Here is a 22,050-nt window from a genome sequence, read left to right as displayed (position 1 = left end):
AAAAAAAAAAAAAAAGATGAAGGAACTACAATGTAATTATATAGTATTTAATCTCTGGGGATACTGTATTTTTCTATTTTACAGAGAACATTTATTGACTATAAGTTGAGTATATTCAATGAACACTTCAGCTTACCTTCCAAAGTGTCTCTTCAGAGGAAGTCTTCCAATATCTTGGATAAAAGAAATCTGAGCTGAAAACATATTTGAAAAGTTTTTTTTAATGCTATCATTCTTTGTCTTTTTCTTTCTTTTCTTTTTGGCAGTACTGGGGTTTGAACTGCAGGACTCAAGTGTGCTAAGTAGGGGTTTTTACCACTTAGTGCCATGATAGTGGGTATCATTCTTTTCCAACTGATAAGTAAAAACTATGTATATTTAAGTTGTTCAAAATGACATTTGACTTGCCCATGTAATTGTAACCCCTCTGTACAGTATATTCACAATAAAAAAAAAAGAGTGCCAAAAACATGACATTTGATTTATGGGTACGTTGTGGAATGGCTACATCGAGCTTACATGTATATTATCCTACCCACTTACTCTTTTGGTAGAGCCTGAATGAAAATCTACTTGTAGCATTCTTCAAATGTACTATATCTGTAGGTGACAGTACTGGGGCTTGAACTGCGAGCCTTGTGCTCTCACTTGGCTTTTTGTTGTTTGTGTTTTTATGGTGCTGGTCCTGGGGCTTAAACTCAGGGCCTGGGTGCTATCTCTGAGCATTTCTTTGTTGTTGTTGTTGTTCAAGGCTAGAGCTCTACCATTTGAGCTACAACTCCATTTCTGGCCTTTTTGGTGTTTAATTGGAGTAAAAAGTCTCATGGACTTTCCTGCCTGGGTTGGCTTTAAACTGCGATCCTCATATCTAAGCCTACTGAGTAGCTAGGATTATGGGTGTGAGCCACTGGTGTCTAGCTTGCTTTTGTTTTTATGCTAACACTGGGGCTTGAACTCAGGGCCTTGCATATGTGCTTGGCTTTTTCCTCTCAAGGCTGGCACTTTACCTGCCCTTCCATCATTAATTGGAGATAAAGTATTCCACAGACTCATGTCCCAGCTGGCTTCAAACTACAATTTTCAGATCTCAGACTTTTTTTTCCCCCAATCCTGGAGCTTGAACTCAGGACCTAGGTGCTATCCTCGTCTCTTTGTGCTGAAGGCTAGTGCTCTACCACTTGATCCACAGCACCACTTCTGGCTTTTTCTGAGTTTATTGGAAATAAGAGTCTAATGGACTTTTCTGCCCACGCTGGCCTCAAACCGTCATCCTCAGATCTCAGCCTCCTTGAGTAGGTAGGATTACAGATATAAAACATTGGTGCCCCTGGCAGATCTCAGACTCTTGAATAGCTAGACTTATAGTATGATCAGAAAGCTGGAAATGAAGCTGTGGTTCAAGTGGTTAGAGCATCAGCCTACAGTACAAAAGCTATGGAACAATGCCCAGGCCTTGAAGTGAATCAAGCCGCAATACCAGAATATACATACAAAATAATAATCCTGGGGCTGGGAAGGTGGCTCAGTGGTAGAGGGCTTGCCTTGCATGCCTGAGGCCCTGGGTTCGATTCCTCAGCACCACATAAGCAAAAAGAAAATAGCCAGAAGTGGCGCTGTGGCTCAAGTGATAGAGCGCTAGCCTTGAGCTGAGGGACAGCACCCAGGCCCAGAGTTCAGGCCCCACGACCGGATCCCCACCCCCAAAAATAATAATCCTCAAAAAATTAGCAATATTTGAATGTAATTTAGCATTACTGCTTTGACATTAACATGTATAAGTGAAAAATGTTATTTTCATTTATATTAGTATTTGCTTATATTATCAATTCAAGCGTGGGCACAAAATATAGTCCAGAAAAGTTTGAACAACTCTAGTCTAATGCTAGTTAGGTGGTTGAGGGGGGAGGTGCTTTCAATTTATTTCAACAGAAAGCATGTATCAATTCTGGGTCAAAAACAGGGAAGCCAGGTGCTAGTGGCTCATGCCTGTAATCAATCTTAGATACTGGGTCAATGTAAGGACTACAGTTGAAAGCCAGCCTGGGCAGAAAAATCTGTTAGAATTTTATCTCCAATTACCCACCAAAAAGTTGGGAGTGGAGCTGTGGCTCGAGTGGCAGATCATTAGTCTTGAGTGAAAAAGCTGAGGGATAGTGTCTAGGTCTTGAGTTCAAGCACTAGCACTGGCACATGTATGTGTGCATGTGTGTACACACCACACATACATATATTAAAAGAAAAAAGCAAGAACACAGAGGGAGTAGAAGTCTGATTTAAGTGGTAGAGTGCTAACCATAAATAAGCGAGCCAAGAAGAGCCGGAAGGACCTGAGTTTAAGCCTTATCACCAGTGGAAAAAAAGAAAGGAAAGGAGGAAGGGAAACATTTTATCTCACTATGTATTATGTATACACAGAGTACATTCGACTCACAGTAAGTTACTGTTATAAAACACGACTATTGGAAGGAAAGCAAAGCTTGCAGTTACCTTGATTTCGCATTGGAATGGTGAGCAGAGCAAGATAGGGCAACAGCTGTGTTTGAAGGCATAAAGCTGGTAGGCAGAAGTCAGAAAAAAGTGCTTTTGCTGCCAGGCAATTTTCCCGATACTGTATGGAAAAAATATGAAAAGTTAAATAAAACTGAAAATATGGTTATACACTGCTAGACAAATGTACCTTTTTTTTTTACTTTTTGGGAGAAAGTTTCATGTAGCACTGTATTAACCTCAATTTCAATACTTTGCCTTCACTTCCTTATGTACACAAATATATTTAAAATCTGTTTTATGAATTTATCTAATTATTTTCTCAGCATAACCTGAGACATTAGCAGCAACCTTCATATCTCATGTTTACTGTAGTTTCTAGGTTGAATTGAGACCACACTGTATAACTAACCTACACAACCCAGGCTTCTGTAAGAACTACAATGAAATGGACTAACAATGCATTTCTCAGCACATTTTTCTAATTGTTTCAAGTCAATGTGGCACAAGAAACCTCAAACTTACTTCTAAGTAAAATTTGTATCTTAGGGCCTTTTTGATTTTGTCTTTTTTTTTTTTTAAATGACATACGGTTTTCCTATATATCCCAGTTTGGCCTCAAATTTGTCTTGTTACTGATTATAGGCATACACCACTCCATCTAGTCATTATATCATTTCTTACTAGTGGTAGTACCAGAGTTTGAACTCAGTGCCTCATGCTTGCTTGGCTGGTGCTCTACTACTAGAGCCATGCCTCCAGCCCTGCTTTTGATTGGTTATTTTGGAGATGGAGTCTTAAGGACTTTTCTGCCCAGGTTGGCTTCAATCTGAGATCCAGAGGATCTCAGCCTCACAAGTAACTCAGATTGCAGGTGTGAGCCATCAGTGCTCAGCATCTATGATGTATCTTAAGATTACGAACACTGCCAGGCCTATGTGGCTCTTGCCTATAATCCTAGCTATTTAGGAGGCTAAGATCTGAGGATAGCAATCTGAAGCTAGTCCAGACAGGAAAATCCATGAGACTTATTTCCAATAAACTAACTACTCAGAAAAACCTAGAAGTGATGCTGTGGCTCAAGTGGTAGAGGGCTAGCCTTGAGCAAAAGAGCTCAGGGACAATGCCCAAGCCCTGTAATCCTATTCAGGAGGCTGAGATCTGAGGATCTCAGTTTGAAGTCAGCCCAGGAAGACTAAGACTGTGAGACTCTTATATCTCCAATTAAGCACTAAAAAAGCCACAAATGGAGCAATGGCCAAAGGAATAGAGCACCAGCCTTGAGCAAAAGAAGCTCAGGCACAGCACCCAAGCCCTGAATTCAAGCCCCAGGACAGGCAGAAAGAAAGAGGGGGTGGGGGAGGGGAGGAGGGAGGGAAGGGGGGAGGAAGGGAGGGAGGCAGGCAAGAAAGAAAGGAAATACAAGAACACTGTGGATTTAGCAAGTAAAATGATAAATTTTTCTATTTCTTAAAATTTCAAAGTAAGAACAACTTTATTGAGGTACAACTCATACAGTAAAGTTCAAATTATACAATTCAAATGCATAATGTACCCCAAGCTATCTTAGAACTACCTATATAGACGAAGCTACAACTTACCATTTTACCTGCCTCAGCCTTCTGAATGCTAAGATTACAGATATGTGCCAACATGCCTGATCAAAGTGTACAATTCTTTTTTTCCCTTCAGTCCTGAGTTCTGAATTAAGGAACTCAAACTTATTTGGCTTGCTTGCTTGGCTGGTTCTGTTCTACTCGAGCCTTGTCCATAAAAGCCAGCTTTTTGCTGTCAATTGGTGGAATCTTGAGCATATTTCTGCCCATCCTGGAGATTTCAGCTTCCTAATTAGCTAGAATTACAGGTGTGAACCTGTAGCAATAATGTACAAATATTTATTGTTACCTTTTTGTGTATTAAAAACCACTGAGGCTTGTGCAAGGGTCGAAAACTTGATCCTCCTTGGCAATGAGCAAATCCTCGGGCTTTGTTGGCATGTATCACACCTCTTGTAGCTACAGACGTACTATATTCCCCGAGTAAAGAGCGTGACTAACAAATCAGACAAGATGAGAAATTTAAAAAAGAGATTTATGAAGCAGCATAAATGGTACTACTGATACACAAAAAAGGTGAAACCAAATTTAGTTGCTTTGCATCCATTTCAACATTATCAAAGCCTAAAAATGATAGTGTTAGGGCTGGGATGTAGCTCAGTGGCAAAGCGCTTGCCTACCAAGTGCAAAGTCCTGGGTTTGATCCCCAGTACCAAAAGAGAAAAGACAAAAAAAAATACAGTTAAAAAAAATGATAGTGTTATCAACTTATTTAAAAGAAGACCAACTTAGACATAAAAATCAAATACAATGGGAAAACACTTTGTGGAACTTAAATGAGGGCAGGGGAAACAACTTGAAATACATTTTTGAGGCAACTTGGTGAAACCTAAGTAAGGACAATACAATGCTAAACTACTATAAACTAAACATCAATGTTCTCAAGTGTGAATGTTTTTCTTCACGCATGTTTGAAATTAACTTTCCACTTATTCAGCACAAAACAAATGTGTAAATACACAGACGGTATAAAAGTTGCAAAATGTAAACAAATAATAACAATAGGTAAGAACATACAGGCTTTCATTGTACTATTCATTGAATTACTCATAGGTTGGTCATTTTCAAAATAAAAAAGTAATTATATGAAGACATAAGAAATAATTAAAATAAGGTAATAGATATGCTTATTATTGAGCTGATTACTACCCATGAGTCCAAACCATCACACTGTAATTCATATACAGATGTATAAATATGCCAGGTGATGGTGGCTCACACCTGTAATCCTAATTATACAGGAGGCAGAGATCTGAGGATTTCAGTTCAAAGTCAGCACCAAAAAGCTAGAAGTAGAGCTGTAACTCAAGTTGTAGAGTGCCAGCTTTGAACCAAAAAGCTAAGGGGATAATGCTAAGAGCCTGAGTTTTAAAAAATGGGGGGGTGGGGGGCACTTGGGAATGTGGCTTAATGTGCTTGCTTAGCTTGGATTCCTCAGTACCACATACACAGAAAAAGCCAGAAGTGGCACTGTGCCTCAAGTGGTAGAGTGCTAGCCTTGAGCAAAAGCAGCTCTGGGACAACGCCCAGGCCCTAAGTTCTGAGTTCAAGCCCCAGGACTAGTAAAAAAAAAAAAAAAAAAAAAGGCCAGGCGCCGGTGGCTCACGCCTGTAATCATAGCTACTCAGGAGGCTGAGATCTGAGGATTGCGGTTCAAAGCCAGCCCGGGCAGGAAAGTCCGAGACTGTTATGTCCAATAAACCACCAGAAAACTGGAAGTGGTGCTGTAGCTTAAGTGGTAGAGCGCTTACCTTGAGCTGAAGGACAGTACTCAGGCCCAGAGTTAAAAAAAAAAAAAAAAAAGCACAAACACTGTTGCAATAAAAATTTTTTTTAAGTATTTTAAAATATTAAGTAAGGGCTGAGAAAGGTGGCTCAGTGGTAGAGTGCTTGCCTTGCATGCATGAGGCCCTGGGTTCAATTCCTCAGCATCACATAAATAGAAAAAGTGAGAAGTGGTGCTGTGGCTCAAGTGGTAGAGTACTAGCCTTGAGCTGAAGAGCTAAGGGACAACACCCAGGCCCAGAGTTCAGGCCCCACGACCAGGGGGAAAAAAATAATTAAGTAAAAACTGCTGAGTAAGCTGGGTACTAGTGGCTTATGCCTGTAATCCTAGCTACTCAGGAGGCTGAGATCTGAGGACTGCGGTTCAAAGCCAGCTCGGGCAGGAAAGTCTGTGAGATTCCTATCTCTAATAAACCACCAGAAAACTGGAAGTGGTGCTATGGCTCAAGTAGTAGAGAACTCGCCTTGAGCTGAAGAGCTGAGGGACAGCACCCAGGCCCAGAATTCAAGCCCCACAACTGCCCCCCCCCCAAAAAAAAAGGAAAGAAAAAAAAACTAATTTAAGCCAGGCACTGGTGGCTCACTCCTGTAATCTTATCTACTCAGGAGCCTGAGATCTGAGGATCATGGTTCAAAGCCAGCATAGGCAGGAAAAGTCTGTGAGACACTTATCTCCAAAAGCCATTCAGAAAAAGCTGGAATGGTGCTGTGGCTCAAGTGGTAGAGCACTAGCCTTGAGTGGAAAGAGGCTCAGGAACAGTACTAAGGCCCTGAGCTCAAGCCTCAGGATCCCCCTAAAAAAATTTACAAGTACTGGTGGCTCACACCTGTAATCCTAGCTACTCAGGAGGCTGACATCTAAGAATTGTGATTCAAAGCCAGCCAAGGCAGGGACGTGCATGAGACTTTAAACTCAAATTGAATACCTAAAAAGCTGAAAGTGGAGCTGTGGCTCAAGTGCTAGCCTTGAACAAAAAAGCTCCGGGTAAGCATCTAGGCCCTGAGTTGTAAGCCCCAGAACTGGCCCATACACACACACAAATTACAAGACAGTAAAACAGTATGTGGAGGGCAGATATAGGTACTAACAAAAGAAGCCAAAAGAGGGGAACAAAACAACTCAAAAATGTAGTGCTATGTATTAATAAGATACTGGATTAATTAGGTATAGTATAGTAATTAAGAAGAGTCACAAAACATGTCCAATAAGCCAACACTTTATCAATTTGAAATACAAACAAAAACATTTACAAAATATAGTCTTACATTCCAGTTCCCACTGATGATATCTGCAAAACTCAGAAATTCACTGGCTCTGACAAGATCATCTATTTCCATGAAGAAATCTACGTAGTTTTGGTGAAGATATAAATTAAACAACTCTCCTGGCATGTGTGACATTTCTACTATTTCCTATAAAAGAGTATAGAAATTATGTAACTCTGGTCAAAATACATAAGTTAGATATGTACTATCTACCTTTTAGTAAGAGTATTAAGTACTATGAAAGACTTTACCTCGGGTTGAACAAGTAATGTATCCCGATCATGCTCTGATAAATGAGACGGTAGCCGAGGTGAGTCTAATTCTGCTAAAGGTGCTCCTATAAGAAATTTCTAGAATTATTAAATACTATCGTTACAATTATATAGCACCTTATTTTTTAAATTTTATTTTATTGTAAAGATGCTGTACAGAGGGGTTACAGTCACATGAATAAGGTAATGAGTACATTTCTTGCTGAGTACTGTTACCCCCTTCTTTGTTTTTCTCCTACTCTTCCTTCCCTCACCTCCCTCCTCCCCCCACCTCGTTATAAAGTTCATTTCCAACATACTGTCTTGTGAGTATCATTGTTGCAATGGTTCATCCTGTGTTCTTGTTTCAGCATTTTGTTATTTCCCTTCCCCTCCCCAAATTAGGTAAATGTATATACAAGATGTAGGGTGTCAAAATCAAATACAGTGACAACAGGGGATATACCATAGGGGGAAGAACATACAACAGAAACAAAAGCACCTTGTTTTTTGTGTATTTGTATTGGGGGCTTGAACTCAGAGCCCTTGCTTGGCTTTTTCACTCAAGGCTGGCTCTGTACCATTTGAGCCACAACTCTACTTTTTGCTAGTTAATTGGAGATAAGACTCTTATGGATGCCGGGTGCTGGTAGCTCACGCCTGTAATCCCAGCTACTCAGGAAGCTGAAATCTGAGCATTGCGGTTCAAAGCCAGCCTGGGCAGGAAAGTCCGTAAGACTCTATCTTCCAGAAAACCAGAAGTGGCGCTGTGGCTCAAGTGGTAGAGTGTTAGCCTTGAGCTGAAGAGCTGAGGGACAGTGCCCAAGCCCAGAGTTCAAGCCCCACGACCAACCAAAAAAAAAAAAAAGAATCTTACGGATTTTTCCTGCTTGGGCTAGCTTCAAGCCTCAATCCTCAGATCTGTCTGTGAGTAGGATTAAAAGTGTGAGCCACCAATGCCCTGATACAGCACCTTTTATTTGAAGATTTTCAACATTTTATACATAATAGCAAAATACTCAGCAAACTGATAAAAAGATTATGGCTTTTAGAGACTTAAATCATCCATTTCTGTGGCTGGAAGTGTATCTCAACCTATAGAGTGCTCTCCCAGCCAGCATAAGCACCATTAAAAACCCATTCTTTAAAGTACTTCCCATTTCAGGTGTAGCCTGATTCTTTGCTTGGATTCAATTTATGAATCTATGTTGTTTAATTACTTCATAGGGGAAAGATGCTCTTTGCCTGGAGAGTAGAATGTTACTCCCTCATGCAAGAGGTTATAAATCACCACTAGGGGGGGAAAGAAAGGGTGGTAGAAAAAGAATCAGATTGCACTGGCCAATGACTTTCCAAAGTGAGAGTATACAGTGAGGTGAGTATTTTCATTGCTACTAAAACAATGGTCATTTACTTTCCTTATGTTGACATGAAGATTTCCATTTTGAAATACCAGTTTCTTTTTACAGGATCATAAGGCTATCAATTGGCTCTCACTGTTACATAAAGAACAGAAGTTGGGATTTCATTGAAAGAAGGGACAACATGGGGCGATTAAGGATGGGCAACAGGGATGCAGGGGCCCAGGGGGAGCAGGTAACCAAAAAGACCGAAGAGGGCAATCAACACTTGTAGTTGGGTGGGCAGCAAGTTAGTGAAAAGTAGAGAAATACACGAGGAGCAAAAGCCCTTAAGCTATCTGACAACTTGGCTAGGGTCTCAGTGCCAGACCTTGTGGCTAAGATAACTTTAGGCTACTAATACTTGCTGCTTAATAGCCTTGATAGACTGGCATCTAGTCTCAACAAATTGCACTTTATATATTTTATAGACATGAATATGGCCTACAGTTTGATTTTAGGTTTAATTATGCTCACAGTAAGAAAATGGCCTACATAGTTAATACAAAAATTTTCTGCTATATTGTAGGTCTTTCTTGTTAACAAACATTATCTTACCTGGCCCTAGGGGTTTCTTGTAACAACACAAAATTCGAGGCATTTCAAAAATGTGGCATCCTATTTCCACTTTACAACTAATATCAAACACATAAAAAACCCCGCATACATAGAAAGAAAAAATGCAGTTTCTTACTTTTACAATACAGAATTTTCCCCAAAGCTCTGAAGAGAAAGAGAGAGACATCCTTGCCACCAATGGGCTGGACCTCCTGATTTTCAAAAGCACCATCCGGTTTTTTTCCTCGTTTTGATTTTGACAGTGCACCATCTGATTTTAATGACATTCCTTTTTTCCTTGGCTGTAAATTGTTCTCTCCTAAATAATATGCATCCAAAGGAAAATATTTAAAATAAAATCAAAATGTGAAAATTAAAATTGAGCATTGCAGCTACACTAAACATTGTAAATAAAATATTTTCCTAATAAACAATAAGTGTAAACTATGTGAATTAAGAGTCTTCTTTGGGTTGCTATTAAAATGATATAAAATGCTTTTTAAAATGATCTCAGCTGGGTACTGGTGGCTCACACCTGTAATCCTAGCTACTCAAGAGGCTGAGATCTGAGGATCACAGTTCAAAGCTAGCCTGGGTAGGAAAGTCCATGAGATTCTTATCTCTAGATAACCACCAGAAAATTAGAAGTGGCTCTGTGGGCTCAAAGTGGTGGAGTGCTACCCTTGAGCTCAGGGACAGTGTCTAGGCCCTGAGTTTGTCACATGACAGACAAGAAGAAAAAAAATCTCATAATTTCCAACACCAAAAATACAAATAAATAGTACCTCGTAATACCTGCTGCAAATTTTCACATATTATTTAAGGGCACATTAATACAATCATATTGGTATAGGTACAATGTACTTATTCTTAGCATCTTACCTATAAATACGTATATTAACTCATTTATCCCCTATAACAACTCTAGATGGGGGAAATAATTTTTTTTGGGGGGGGGGGTCTGGTCGTGGGGCCTGAACTCTGGGCCTGGGCGCTGTCTCTCAGCTCTTCAGCTCAAGGCTAGCGCTCTACCGCTTGAGCCACAGGGCCACTTACAGCTCTTTTCTTTTTTCTTATATGGTGCTGACGAATGGAACCCAGGACCTCATGCATGCAAGGCAAACGCTCTATCACTGAGCCACTTTCCCAACCCCAAAGGGAAATAATTATTAAATACACATCTGTAATCCCAAACACAAGAAAATATTTGATTTCATTTCATAAATACTTTCGAGAAAGCCACTTACTTATTGCATAATGCTATGGCAATGGGTAGTTTAAAGTTACCTTTGGAAGAAAACTGGAGGCTATTTATTGCACTTCTGATGTCACCAGAACATCCTTGGCAAAGCAACTCTAGAGAAGTTTTATCAGGAACAGTAGTTTTTCCTCCATTCTAAAATCAGCAAAGTAAACTTTAGAAAACTTAAAAGAACCTCCCCGCAATCCATTTCTTAATAAAAGCAAAAATAACAAAAGACTTCATATTCATAGTCAAGTATGGGTACATGTGCCTATAATCCCAGCACTCACCCTCAGGAAGACTCGAGTAGCCAGCCAAGGTTACACTGAGACTATCTCAAGAAAGGCCCCTGTTTAAAACATGAATTGCCTTTGAATGGTATTAATGTCAATGACTGCATAATTTAAGCTAAAATTCGAGGAGTAGTAAATATTGTTTCTTTTACTGTGACTAGATTAATTTCTGTTTTTGTGCTAGTCCCTAGACTTGAACGTGTAGGGCCCAACCTTAAGCTTTTATGTCCAAGGCTAGCACTCTACCACTTTCAGCTATGGCTCTACTTCCAGATTTTTGTAGTTAATTGGATATAAGTCTCACACTTTTTCTGGCCAGGCTGGCACTGAACCATGATCCTCAAATCTGAGCCTCCTGAGTAGCTAGGGTTATAGGCATGAGCTGCCATTACCCAGCTGGCTAAGTTGGTTGTTTTTTTTTGTGTGTGTATGCGTTTTTTTTGTTGTTGTTGCTGCTCGTGGGGCTTGAACTTGGCCTGAGCACTGTCCCTCAGCTCTTCAGCTCAAGATGAATGCTCTACCACTTGAGCCACAGCGCCACTTCTAGTTTTCTGAGTGGTTTAATGGAGATAAACCTTGGACTTTCTGCCTGGGCTGGCTTTGAACTGTGATCCTCAGATCTCAGCCTCCTGAGCAGCTAGGATTACAGGCATGAGCCACTGGTGCCTGGCTGCTGTTAGTTTTTAAGTTCTCTCTCTCTCTCTCTTTTTTCTTTGCCAGAACTGGGGCTTGAACTCAGGGCCTGAGCATTGTCTCTTTTTTGCTCAAGGCTAGCACTCTAGCACTTGAGCCACAGCACCATTTCCGGTTTTTCCTGTTCATGTGGTACTGAGGAATTGAACCCAGGGCTTCATGTATGCAGGGTAAGAGCTCTACATTAAGCCACATTCCCAGCCAAGTTCTCTTTCTTTTTTCATATACGTAACACTCATATATACAAAGTTGCTTCATATACACAGTTATGTGTTTTAAAGACAGGTGTTAAATTTAACTATGCATGTTAATATATAACAAAAGAAGTTCCATCACTTTACCACATACTTCACAGTGCAGCATATGGCAAGATTTATTTGTCCTATTCCCCATTTACAAACTTGTAATTCTACATTAACAAAAGATTTAATTCACTGACTCTAGCTCATCCAATTTCAGACATTGTAAAAACTGACTATAAGCTAGGCAACAGTGGCTCACACCTGTAATCCTAGCTATTCAAGAGGTTGAGATCTGAGGATCACAGTTCAAACCCAGCTGGAGCAAGAAAGTCTCCAATTAACCACTCGAAAATCAGAAGTGGGGCTGGGCACTGGTGGCTTACACCTGTAATCCTAGCTACTCAGGAGGCTAAGATCTGAGGACTGCGGTTCAAAGCCAGCCTGGGCAGAAATGGCCGTGAGACTCATCTTCAATAAACCACCAGAAAACTGGAAGTGGAGCAGTGGCTCAAGTGGTAGAGCACTAGCCTTCAGCTGAAGAACACAGGGATAGAACCCAGGCCCAGAGTTCAAGATCCATGACAATAAATAAATAAATAAGAAGTAGTGCTGTGGCTCAATTGGAAGAACTCTAGCCCTGAGCACAAAACTTATTGGATGAGAAAAAGTCTTGCTAACTTTTTGCCCTTAATGGCACACCATCAATTCTGTGGTACATTCAATGAATTATTGCCTGTATTCTTCCCCCTAATCCCTTCATTCTTCTACCCTTTTTGTTTTGGCCCAACCCTCCCCTCTTGCAACAGCACGTTTCCTGGTACTTATTTTGTTGGGCTTTCACTAAGTCTTTTTAAAGATTTATACTATTTGCACTATCCATAGTCTATTACACTTCAGTTAATTAATTTGTAACCCCTTGCTTACAACCAAGTGTGTTTACTTGTAGATTTATAGACACAATGAATCTTACCACAAATGAATCTCAAGTTAGCTTATAGACATAAGCCACTGTGTTCAGCTTTTTTTATGTTATTCTTATTTCGGTAGTGTAAGGCTTTGCATTTGTTAGGCAGGCATTGTGCATGCTTAAGCCATACCTCTAGTCCTTTTTGCTCTGTTTATTTCTGAGACAGGGGATAGGAACTCACTTTTTGTTCATGCTGACTCTGACTAGGGTACATCTACTTTCTCCATCCTATTGAACATGGGACGTCAGCCATAATGAAAATAACTGAGCTTTTTCTGTTGAAGAGCTTTTTTTTTTGCTTTGGACTTCCTGGAACCATGATCTTCTTCCCACATTAACCATGATTCATGACTGCTAGGATGATAGGTGTGCACCACCATGTCCAGTAATGGGTTAAGAAGAGATCTTACAAACCCTTTGCTTAGGTTGATATTGAACCACAATCCTGACCATCTTAGTCTCCAAGGCAGCTAAGATTTAGCTAAAGGCATGCTACTCATTTTTCAAAAATTCTAGATATGCATCATTTGCCAGAAATAAAATGTAATTTAAAATCTTAATCCTTGTAGAATGAAGGATATTCCATGAAAATTATTACTACACACAATGTGGTAATAATGTAGCCAAAATGTATGGGCAATAGTTCTTTCTATGCTTTATGATGTGAGAGGAGATTAAACATCCAGGGTGAGGCATAGCTCCGTAGTAGAGTTCCTAGCATGTTCGAAGTCTTGGGCTTGATACCCTGCACTGAAGGGGGTGGAGGGGAGAAGCAAGCAAGTAAGAAAGAAATTCAGTATGTTTTTGGCAGTACTGATATTAGAATTTAGAGACTCATGCTTGCTAGCCAGGTAAGTGCTCTGAAGAGCCATGCCTTTATAGTTATTTTGAGATAGTTTCTTGTTTTTTTGTCTGAATATCTTTTTTTTTTTTTTTTGTCGGTCGTGGGGCTTGAACTCTGGGCCTGGGCGCTGTCCCTCAGCTCTTCAGCTCAAGGCGAGCGCTCTACCACTTGAGCTACAGCGCCACTTCCGGTTTTCTGGTGGTTTATTGGAGATAGGAGTCCCGAGATCCTCAGATCTCAGCCTCCTGAGTAGCTAGGATTACAGGCGTGAGCCACCAGCGCCCGGCTGTCTGAATATCTTGATCTACCTGATCTCAGCCTCACACATTGCTGGGATAAAAAGTGTGAGCCACAATACCCAACTATTGATTGAGAAAGGCTCTAAAAAAAATTTTTTTTTTGTCAGTCATGGGGCTTGAACTCTGGGACTGGGTGCTGTCCCTGCACTCTTCAGCTCAAGGCAAGTGCTCTACCACTTGAGCTACAGCACCACTTCCGGTTTTCTAGTGGTTAATTGGAGATAAGAATCTCATGGACTTTTCTGCCGGGGCTGGTTTTGAACCGTGATCCATAGATCTCAGCCTCCTCTGTAGCTAGGATTACAGGATTACAGCTAGAAAAAGTTTTTTAAAATTGCTTTCTTAAATTTTCTAATTCTTTTTTTTTTTTAATGAAAATACCATACAGAGGATTTATAATTACATGGGCAAGATAATGAGTAGAAATTTTCTAATTCTTTATTAGTCTATTATCCATATTTAAGACTAAGAATCACAATGATACATATCCAACTGCTGCAAACTTATTCTCAACATATTGGGCCCCTAATGCTACAAGTTAAGATTAAAATTAATCAGATACTTACCTTATTAGCTTCCATGGTCACTATTCGACTGAGAAATTTCATCATAATTGTTGGTGCCACAGGGTTGAAACTGTAGAGAGAAGTTTTATAAAGAAGGTGGTGGTCAAATGGTTAAATTTTTAAAAATGTAACCTATATTAAACATGATAACCAGAAATTTCTTTCTTACCTAATACTTGCGATAGAACACTCTTCTTGAATTATTTTAGGGAAGAGTAACCTATGGTGATTATCTCCACTGACACTGTCAGAGACTATAAATACAAGAGGACAACGACCAATCTGCACATATTTCCTAAAATAAAATACAATATGTTGAAATTTAAGTCATTTGTCATTTAATATGGAGTGTTAATTTAATATGGAGTTTTACTTTTTTTTTTTTGGTTGTAGGGCTTGAATCTGGGGCTTAGGCACTGTCTCTAGGCTCTTTTTCTCAAAGCTAGCACTCTACCATTTTGAGCCACAGTGCCACTTCTGGTTTTCTGATAGTTAATTGGGGATAAGCATCTCATGAACTTTCTCGCATGGGCTGTCTTTGAACTGTGATCTTCAGATCTCAGCCTCTTGAGTAGCTAGAATTACACGTGTGAACTACCAGCACCCAGCAGTTTTACTTATTTTGATCTTTTGTGTGTGTGTGGTCTAGGGTTCAAACCTAGAGTTTTACTCATGTTAGACAAACTCCGCTGGACAAATTCCATGGGATTACAATCTCAACACCTAATGTGCGTGTAAAGAATGATATACTTCCCTGACACTTACCTTAGAATTTCATGTAAAGTATGAGGATCTCGAAAAAACTGGTTAGGAAAATCCTATTAGAGATACAGGATAAATATTACTTCAGTTGTATTCCATTGACAGTTTATTTTCATATTTATATTTATCAAGGAACATTTTTAGCTAGCCAATGTATTTTAACTAGTTTTCAGAGAAATATGAAGTAGTTGATAGTCTAAATAGTAATATAAATCAATGTAAATCTTAACTTTTATATCAAACTTCTTAAGAGTTACTTATCAACTATATAGTATATTTCACTGAAAAGTAACTGTTCACAGATTTCCTTTTTTTTTTCTTTTGATAATACCAGGATTTGAATTCAGGATTTTGCCAATGCATTCCTTTATCCGTGTTTTTGCTTCAAGTTCTTTTTTCTTTTTTTTTGGGGGGGGGGGGTCTGGTTGTGGGGCCTGAACTCTGGGCTTGGACGTTGTCCCTCAGCTCTTCAGCTCAAGGCTAGAGCTCTACCACTTGAGCCACAGCGCCACTTCCGGCTTTTTTCATTTTGCTTATGTGGTGCCGAGGAATCGAACCCAGGGCCTCAGGCATGCAAGACAAGCGCGCTCTACCACTGAGCCATCTTCCCAGCCCATCAAGTTCTTTTTCATAGAAGTTCTTTTGTTCTTTTTTTTTTTTGGTCATGGGGCCTGAACTCCACACTTGGGCGCTGTCCCTCAGCTCTCCAGCTCAAAGCTAGTGCTCTACCGCTTGAGCCACAGTGCCATTTCTGGCTTTTTCTGTTTATGTAGTACTGAGGAATCGAACCCAGGGCCTCATGCAAATGCTACCACTGAGCCACCTTCCCAGCCCTCTTTTGTTTTTTCCTGAAGCCAGTTTAGACTCGTCATCACCTACAGCCTCCTGGGTGGTTGGTGGAAAGCTTAGATGCTGATAGGGTTTACCACATGTTTTGCCTGGACAGCCATGATTCACATTTCTCATACCAGTGGAGCTGAGATTACAAGCTTGAACCACTATATGCAGTATCCTTGACTTTCCTATATTTAAGCCTTTTCTTTTTGGGGGACTTGAACTGATCAGGGCCCAGGCAGTGTTTCTGAGCTTTTGTTCTCAAAGCTAGTGTAATAGCACTCCAGACACAGTTCTACTTCCAGCTTTTTGGTGGTTAATTGGAGATAAGTCTTGTAGACTTTCCTGCCAGTGCCAGCTTCAAACTGGGAACCTCAGATGTCAGCCTCCTGAGTACCTAAGATTACAGGAGTGAATCACCAGCACCTGCTTCAACTAAACTATTTTAACCTACAGTTATTCTACTTGTATTTACTAAAAGATTTTAGGCTTCTGATATTGAGAAATCTTTGTGTTCTTTTATTACATTAGTACTTTGTACATATACAAATGATACTTTTCACAATTGTTTACCCACTAGCTACAGCAGGATTTTAAAAGTTGTCCTTACTTCAACCAGAATTATCTTCTTATCAGTTCTCAGATCATCTCCAAGCATTTGCAGATTAGTATACTTTGCTGCTCTTAGTAGAAACTCTTTGAAAGTTGATATCTGAGATTGATAAGGAAATACATGGAAGTTTGATTCTGAAAAGAAAGACATAATGCCATTTTTATTTTCAATAAATTATATATATATTATACATATATATAACACAAATTCATATGAATATACATGATGTAGTTTATAACACTGGAGCCTACTTTATAACTATGTGAGTTTATTCAAATTCGAAACATTTGAACACTCAGTTCACAAAACAAATTACAACATGGAGAAAAATAATCTTTCTTTCTTTCTTTTTTGGTTCAGTCATGGGGCTTGAACTCTGGGTCTGGGCAATGTTCCTGAATTCTTCAGCTCAAGGCAAGTGCTCTACCATTTGAGCCTTAGCGCCACTTCTGGTTTTCTGGTGGTTAATTGGAGTTAAGAGTCTCACGGATGTTCCTGTCCAGGCTGGCTTTGAACCACGATCCTCAGATCTCAGCCTCCTGAGTAGCTAGGAATACAGGCGTGAGCGACTGATTTCAGAAAATAGCCGCTGGGGAGGGAGGCAAAGAGGGAATAAAAAAAATAATAAAAAGAAAATAGCTGCTGATAAAATATTCAATTTGCAAATATAGATTTGCAATAGATTCTTTGAACAAATTTGAAATTGTACATAAATGATCTAGTTAGAAGTTGGATCTTACATCTATAATCCAGCTATTCAGAATGTTGAGATGTGAGGATCTGCCAGCCTGGGCAGAAAATTCTGTGAGATTCTTTCTTGTTGTTGTTGTTGTTGTTGGTTGTGAAGCCTGTACTCTGAGCCTGGGTACTGTCCCTAAGTTCTTCAGCTCAAGGCTAGCGCTCTACCTTTGAGCCACAGCGCCACTTCCAGCTTTTTCTGCCTATGTGTGTGGGACTAAGGAATCAAACCCAGGGCCTCATGCATACAAGGTAAGCACTCTACTACTGAGCCACCTTCCCAGCTCCTTTGTGAAATTCTTATATCAAATTAACCAGGAAAAAGCTGGAAGTGGAGCTCAAGGGGCAGAGCACCAGCACTGAGTGGAAAAGCAAATTAAGAGCACAAAATCCTGAGTTCAAGCCCCAATACCAACACACTTATGTGTGCACACACATACAAAATTAAAAATTAAAAATAAATAATTTGGGCTGGGAATGTGACTTAGTGGTGGAGTGCTTACCTAGCACGCATGAAGTCCTGGGTTCCATTCCTAGTACCACATAAACAGAAAAAGCTGTGGCTCAAGTGGTAAAGCTCTAGCCTTGAGAATAGCATCAAGGACAGAGCCCAGGCCCTGAGTTCAAGGCTCAGGACTGGCACACACACACACACATACACAAAAATAATAATTTGTGTAATAAAGGATTAACTACAAAAATAGAATGAATAATTAGCAAATCTGGGAATAACAAAAAGTTCCCTGAAGATATGTTTTATAAAGAAGATTGTTTAAGTAAAAATTTAATTAGAGGAGTTTCAAAATTCCCATTTTCTGCAAGGAAAGCAGAAAATGTTTTACTCTTCTTCATTGCTCCCTACTTAAAATTCTTGCTATAACGTAACAAACAAAAATACTCCTCAGACTATAAAACATGTATTACTATTTTTTTGTTGTTGTTGTTGGTCATGAACCTTGAATTCAGGGACTCGGTGCTATCACTAAGCTTTTTTGCCCAAGGCTAGTGTGCTGCCACTTTGAACAAGAGTGCATCTTCTGGTTTGCTAGTGAGTTAACTGAAGAGACTCACAGTCTTTCCTGCCCAGGCTGGCTTTGAAACTCGATCCTCTGGTATATTTAAAGCAAACTCAAGAGCAAAGAGAAGATTCTGAGGAATATCCTACAATAAATCGTGCATATAGCCGGATGCCGGTGGCTCACGCCTGTATTCCTAGCAACTCAGGATGCTGAGATCTGAAGATCACAGTTCAAAACCAGCCCAATCTGTGAGACTCTTATCTGCAATTACACTCGAGAAAACTGGAAGTGGCACTGTGGGTTAAAGTAGTAGAGCACTAGCCTTGAGCTGAAGAGCTGAGGTACAGCGCCCAGGCCCAGAATTCAAGCCCCAGGACCAAAAAAAAAAACCCTTATGTTTTGTTTGTCATGATGTTATGATTTGATTCTAACAGGCACTTACTGATCTAAGCTATCTAATTGTGATCAAGTTCCTTTAACACATCTTAAGGCTTGATTTAAATTCAAATATAGAAAAAGATGTTATACTATATAATTTCTATAAAGAATAAAATCTTGAGCTTAGGGGCTGGTGGCTCATGAATGTAATCCTAGGCTGAGATTTGAGGATCATGGTCAAAGCCCAGGCAGGAGTCTATAAGACTCTTTTTTTTTTTTTTTGTCGGTCGTGGGGCTTGAATTCTGGGCCTGGGCGCTGTCCCTCAGCTCTTTAGCTCAAGGCGAGCGCTCTACCACTTGAGCTACAGCGCCACTTCCGGGTTTCTGGTGGTTTTATTGGAGATAGGAGTCTCACGGTCTCTCCTGCCCGGGCTGGCTTTGAACCTCGATCCTCAGATCTCAGCCTCCTGAGTAGCTAGGATTACAGGCGTGAGCCACCAGCGCCCGGCTTCTATAAGACTCTTACCTCCACTAAACTACCAAAAAAGACAGAAGTGAATCTGTGGCTCAAATGGTAGAGGCACTAGCCTTGAGCAAAAGCTCAGGGGCAGCATCTAGGCCATGAGTTCAAGCCCCAGGTCTAACACCAAACCACCCCCCCCCAAAAAAAAACAAAAAACAACTTGCTGTCTATCCAGATGCTGGTGGCTCACAACTATAATCCTAGCTACTCAGGAGGCTGAGATCATGGTTCAAAGCTAGCCCAGGCAGGAAAGTCTATGAGACTCTTATCTCCAATTAACCACCAGAAAACTGGAAATAGGCTGTGCCTCAAGTGGTAGAGTGTTCACCTTGAGCCGAAGAGCTCAGGGAGTGTGCCCAAGCCTAGAGTTCAAGCCCTATGACTGACAAACAGACAAACAAAATATTAACTTGCTATCTAATAAAATTGGTCTGGGAATATGGCTTAGTGGTAGAGTGCTTGCCCAGCATGCATAAATCCCTGAGTTCAATTCCTCAGTACCACATACACAGAAAAAGCTGGAAGTAGTGCTATGGCCCAAGTGGTAGAGAGCTAGCCTTGAGCAAAAGAAGCTCAGCGACAGTGCCTAGGCCCTGAGTTCAAGTCCCAGGACTAGCAAAAAAAAAAAGTTAAGCTTAATTCTAAAAGAAAAACACTCTCCTCTAATCAGGGTTCCTTTTCCCTGAAACTGGACATGATGGAGAAAAACTCATACAGCTTCCTCTGAAAGCTACATTAAACACAAGTTTTCCTGCTTTTTCAACCAGCTTCATAGAAAGTCTTACCATAATTAAGTATTTCCTTGAAGTCATCTTTTTGGAATTCTGGCAAAACTGGATTAATCCACTCTTGTACTTGAATACCAAGCTCCTTTGATAGTATTTTTAAAGTAGTTGTCTTACCACATCCAGGAGGACCTGTTATTAATAAAATAGATCCACCCTAAAACCAAACACAAAGATTAATTAAAAACCAAAATCAGAACTGGGTACTGTTGGCTCATGTTTGTAATCCTAGCTACTCAGGAAGCTGAGGTCTGAGGATCACAGTTCAAAGCAAGCCAGAGTAGGAAAGTATGCGAAAACTGGAAGTGGGGCTGTGGCTCAGAGGTAGAGCACTAGCCTTGAGCTCAGGGATAGCACCCAGGCCCAGAGTTCAAGCCCCAACACACACACACACACACGCACGCACACACGCACACACACACACACCTGCACAACACACACCCGCATGCACAAATCAGCAGTTTGCTATTTTTCTTTTTAAATATTATCTTCCATATTTATTAAATAGTATATGCAAACTAAACACTTGAAAATTAAACCACCTTCATATAAAATGAGATTCTTGTTTCCTGAATAATAAACTCTCCTTCTGAAAATTCCTCAATCCTTGCATTATACCCCTCTCAAGGACTATTTAGTAACCAAATCACGTGAGTGAAATTGGTTAAGGACATGAAGTTTGAAATGAGATGTTTTCAGAGGTCACCTAGATTCACAAAATTCAATCTTTTTTTTTCTCTCCAAATTCTTTATTGTGATTAAGTAATTACATAATTTCCCAAATGTCACAGTACTGTGGGATAGTGATGCTTAAAGTCACAAATGCATTCTAACTTTCATGGGGCAAATTGTCTATCATGGTCTATAACATTTATGAGTTCTATGAGCTTTGACAATACAATTATTTCTACAAAATTCAATCTTAATATGGACCTTTCACTGAATATAATTTAATTTTACACAAGTATAATATTCTTATGGGAAAGCCTCAGTTTGGACATTATGTCTTTAAAAACTGCATATTACTATACACACAGTGAGACCAAAAGAGGATTAGTCTTAGGAGAGAAACACAAGCATAATGGCTGTGTCTCATATTTATATAAAATAATATACATATAAAAATGAACTTCAGGGGCTGGGAATGTGGCTCAGTGGTAGAGTGCTTGCCTAGTATGCATGAAGCCCTAGGTTCAATTCCTCAGTAGCACATAAACAGAAAAAGGTGGAAGTGGTGCTGTGGCTCAAGCAGTAGAGTACTAATAGAGTACCCAGGCCCTGAGTTCAAGCCCCAAGACGGGCAAAAAAAAAAAAGAAACTCCAAGATTTTGAGACCTCTATTTTTATTTTATTTTCTTAGTCTTTATTTTTTGATGATTCTTTTTTTTTTTTTTTTAATTTGGTTGGCCGTGGGGCCTGAACGCTGTGCATGAGCCCTGTCCCTCAGCTCTTCAGCTCCAGGCTAGCACTCTACCACTTGAGCCACAGCACCACTTCTGGCTTTTTCTGTTTATGTGGTACTGAGGAATAGAACCCAGGGCTTCATGCATGCAAGGCAAGCACTCTACCACTGAGCCACCTTTCCAGCCTTTTTATGTATGGTGTATTCTTGTGTATCTCTTTGGAAGGGCTGGGGGGAGGGTACAGAATTCAAGGGAAAAATGGTGAAAAAGTGTAACAGTGGAGCTCACTGGACACTGATGAAAGTGAACTATACAACTCATCGGTAAAGCCGGGCGCTGGTGGCTCACGCCTGTAATCCTAGCTACTCAGGAGGCTAAGATCTGAAGATCGCGGTTCAAAGCCAGCCCGGGCAGGAGAGACCGTGAGACTCCTATCTCCAATAAACCACCAGAAAACCGGAAGTGGCGCTGTAGCTCAAGTGGTA

At 40.2% G+C, this 22,050-nt stretch overlaps 1 protein-coding gene across 1 annotated transcript in view; it reads right to left on the bottom strand.

Moving 5' to 3' along the window:
- The window catches only part of Rad17 (RAD17 checkpoint clamp loader component), a 24,272-nt gene extending 3,957 nt beyond the window's left edge, over positions 1 to 20,315 (bottom strand). Inside the window, exons 1-12 of the mRNA XM_013015889.1 lie at positions 20,163 to 20,315; positions 16,717 to 16,853; positions 15,276 to 15,328; positions 14,680 to 14,805; positions 14,511 to 14,580; positions 10,651 to 10,759; positions 9,500 to 9,682; positions 7,406 to 7,491; positions 7,155 to 7,301; positions 4,393 to 4,539; positions 2,488 to 2,608; positions 137 to 194 (exon numbers count right to left, since the gene is read on the bottom strand). Coding sequence (XP_012871343.1) covers positions 137 to 194; positions 2,488 to 2,608; positions 4,393 to 4,539; positions 7,155 to 7,301; positions 7,406 to 7,491; positions 9,500 to 9,682; positions 10,651 to 10,759; positions 14,511 to 14,580; positions 14,680 to 14,805; positions 15,276 to 15,328; positions 16,717 to 16,764 — 1,148 coding nt within the window. The 5' untranslated portion in view covers positions 16,765 to 16,853; positions 20,163 to 20,315. The remainder of the gene's footprint in view (positions 1 to 136; positions 195 to 2,487; positions 2,609 to 4,392; positions 4,540 to 7,154; positions 7,302 to 7,405; positions 7,492 to 9,499; positions 9,683 to 10,650; positions 10,760 to 14,510; positions 14,581 to 14,679; positions 14,806 to 15,275; positions 15,329 to 16,716; positions 16,854 to 20,162) is intronic.
- Positions 20,316 to 22,050: the final 1,735 nt, after the last annotated feature.

The sequence above is a fragment of the Dipodomys ordii genome, unplaced genomic scaffold, assembly GCF_000151885.1.
Source record: "Dipodomys ordii isolate 6190 unplaced genomic scaffold, Dord_2.0 Scaffold28, whole genome shotgun sequence".
NCBI classification, from domain to species: Eukaryota; Metazoa; Chordata; class Mammalia; order Rodentia; family Heteromyidae; genus Dipodomys; species Dipodomys ordii.
The sequence above is the reverse complement of the archived record's forward strand: the minus strand, read 5'-3'. Positions and strand labels throughout refer to the sequence as shown.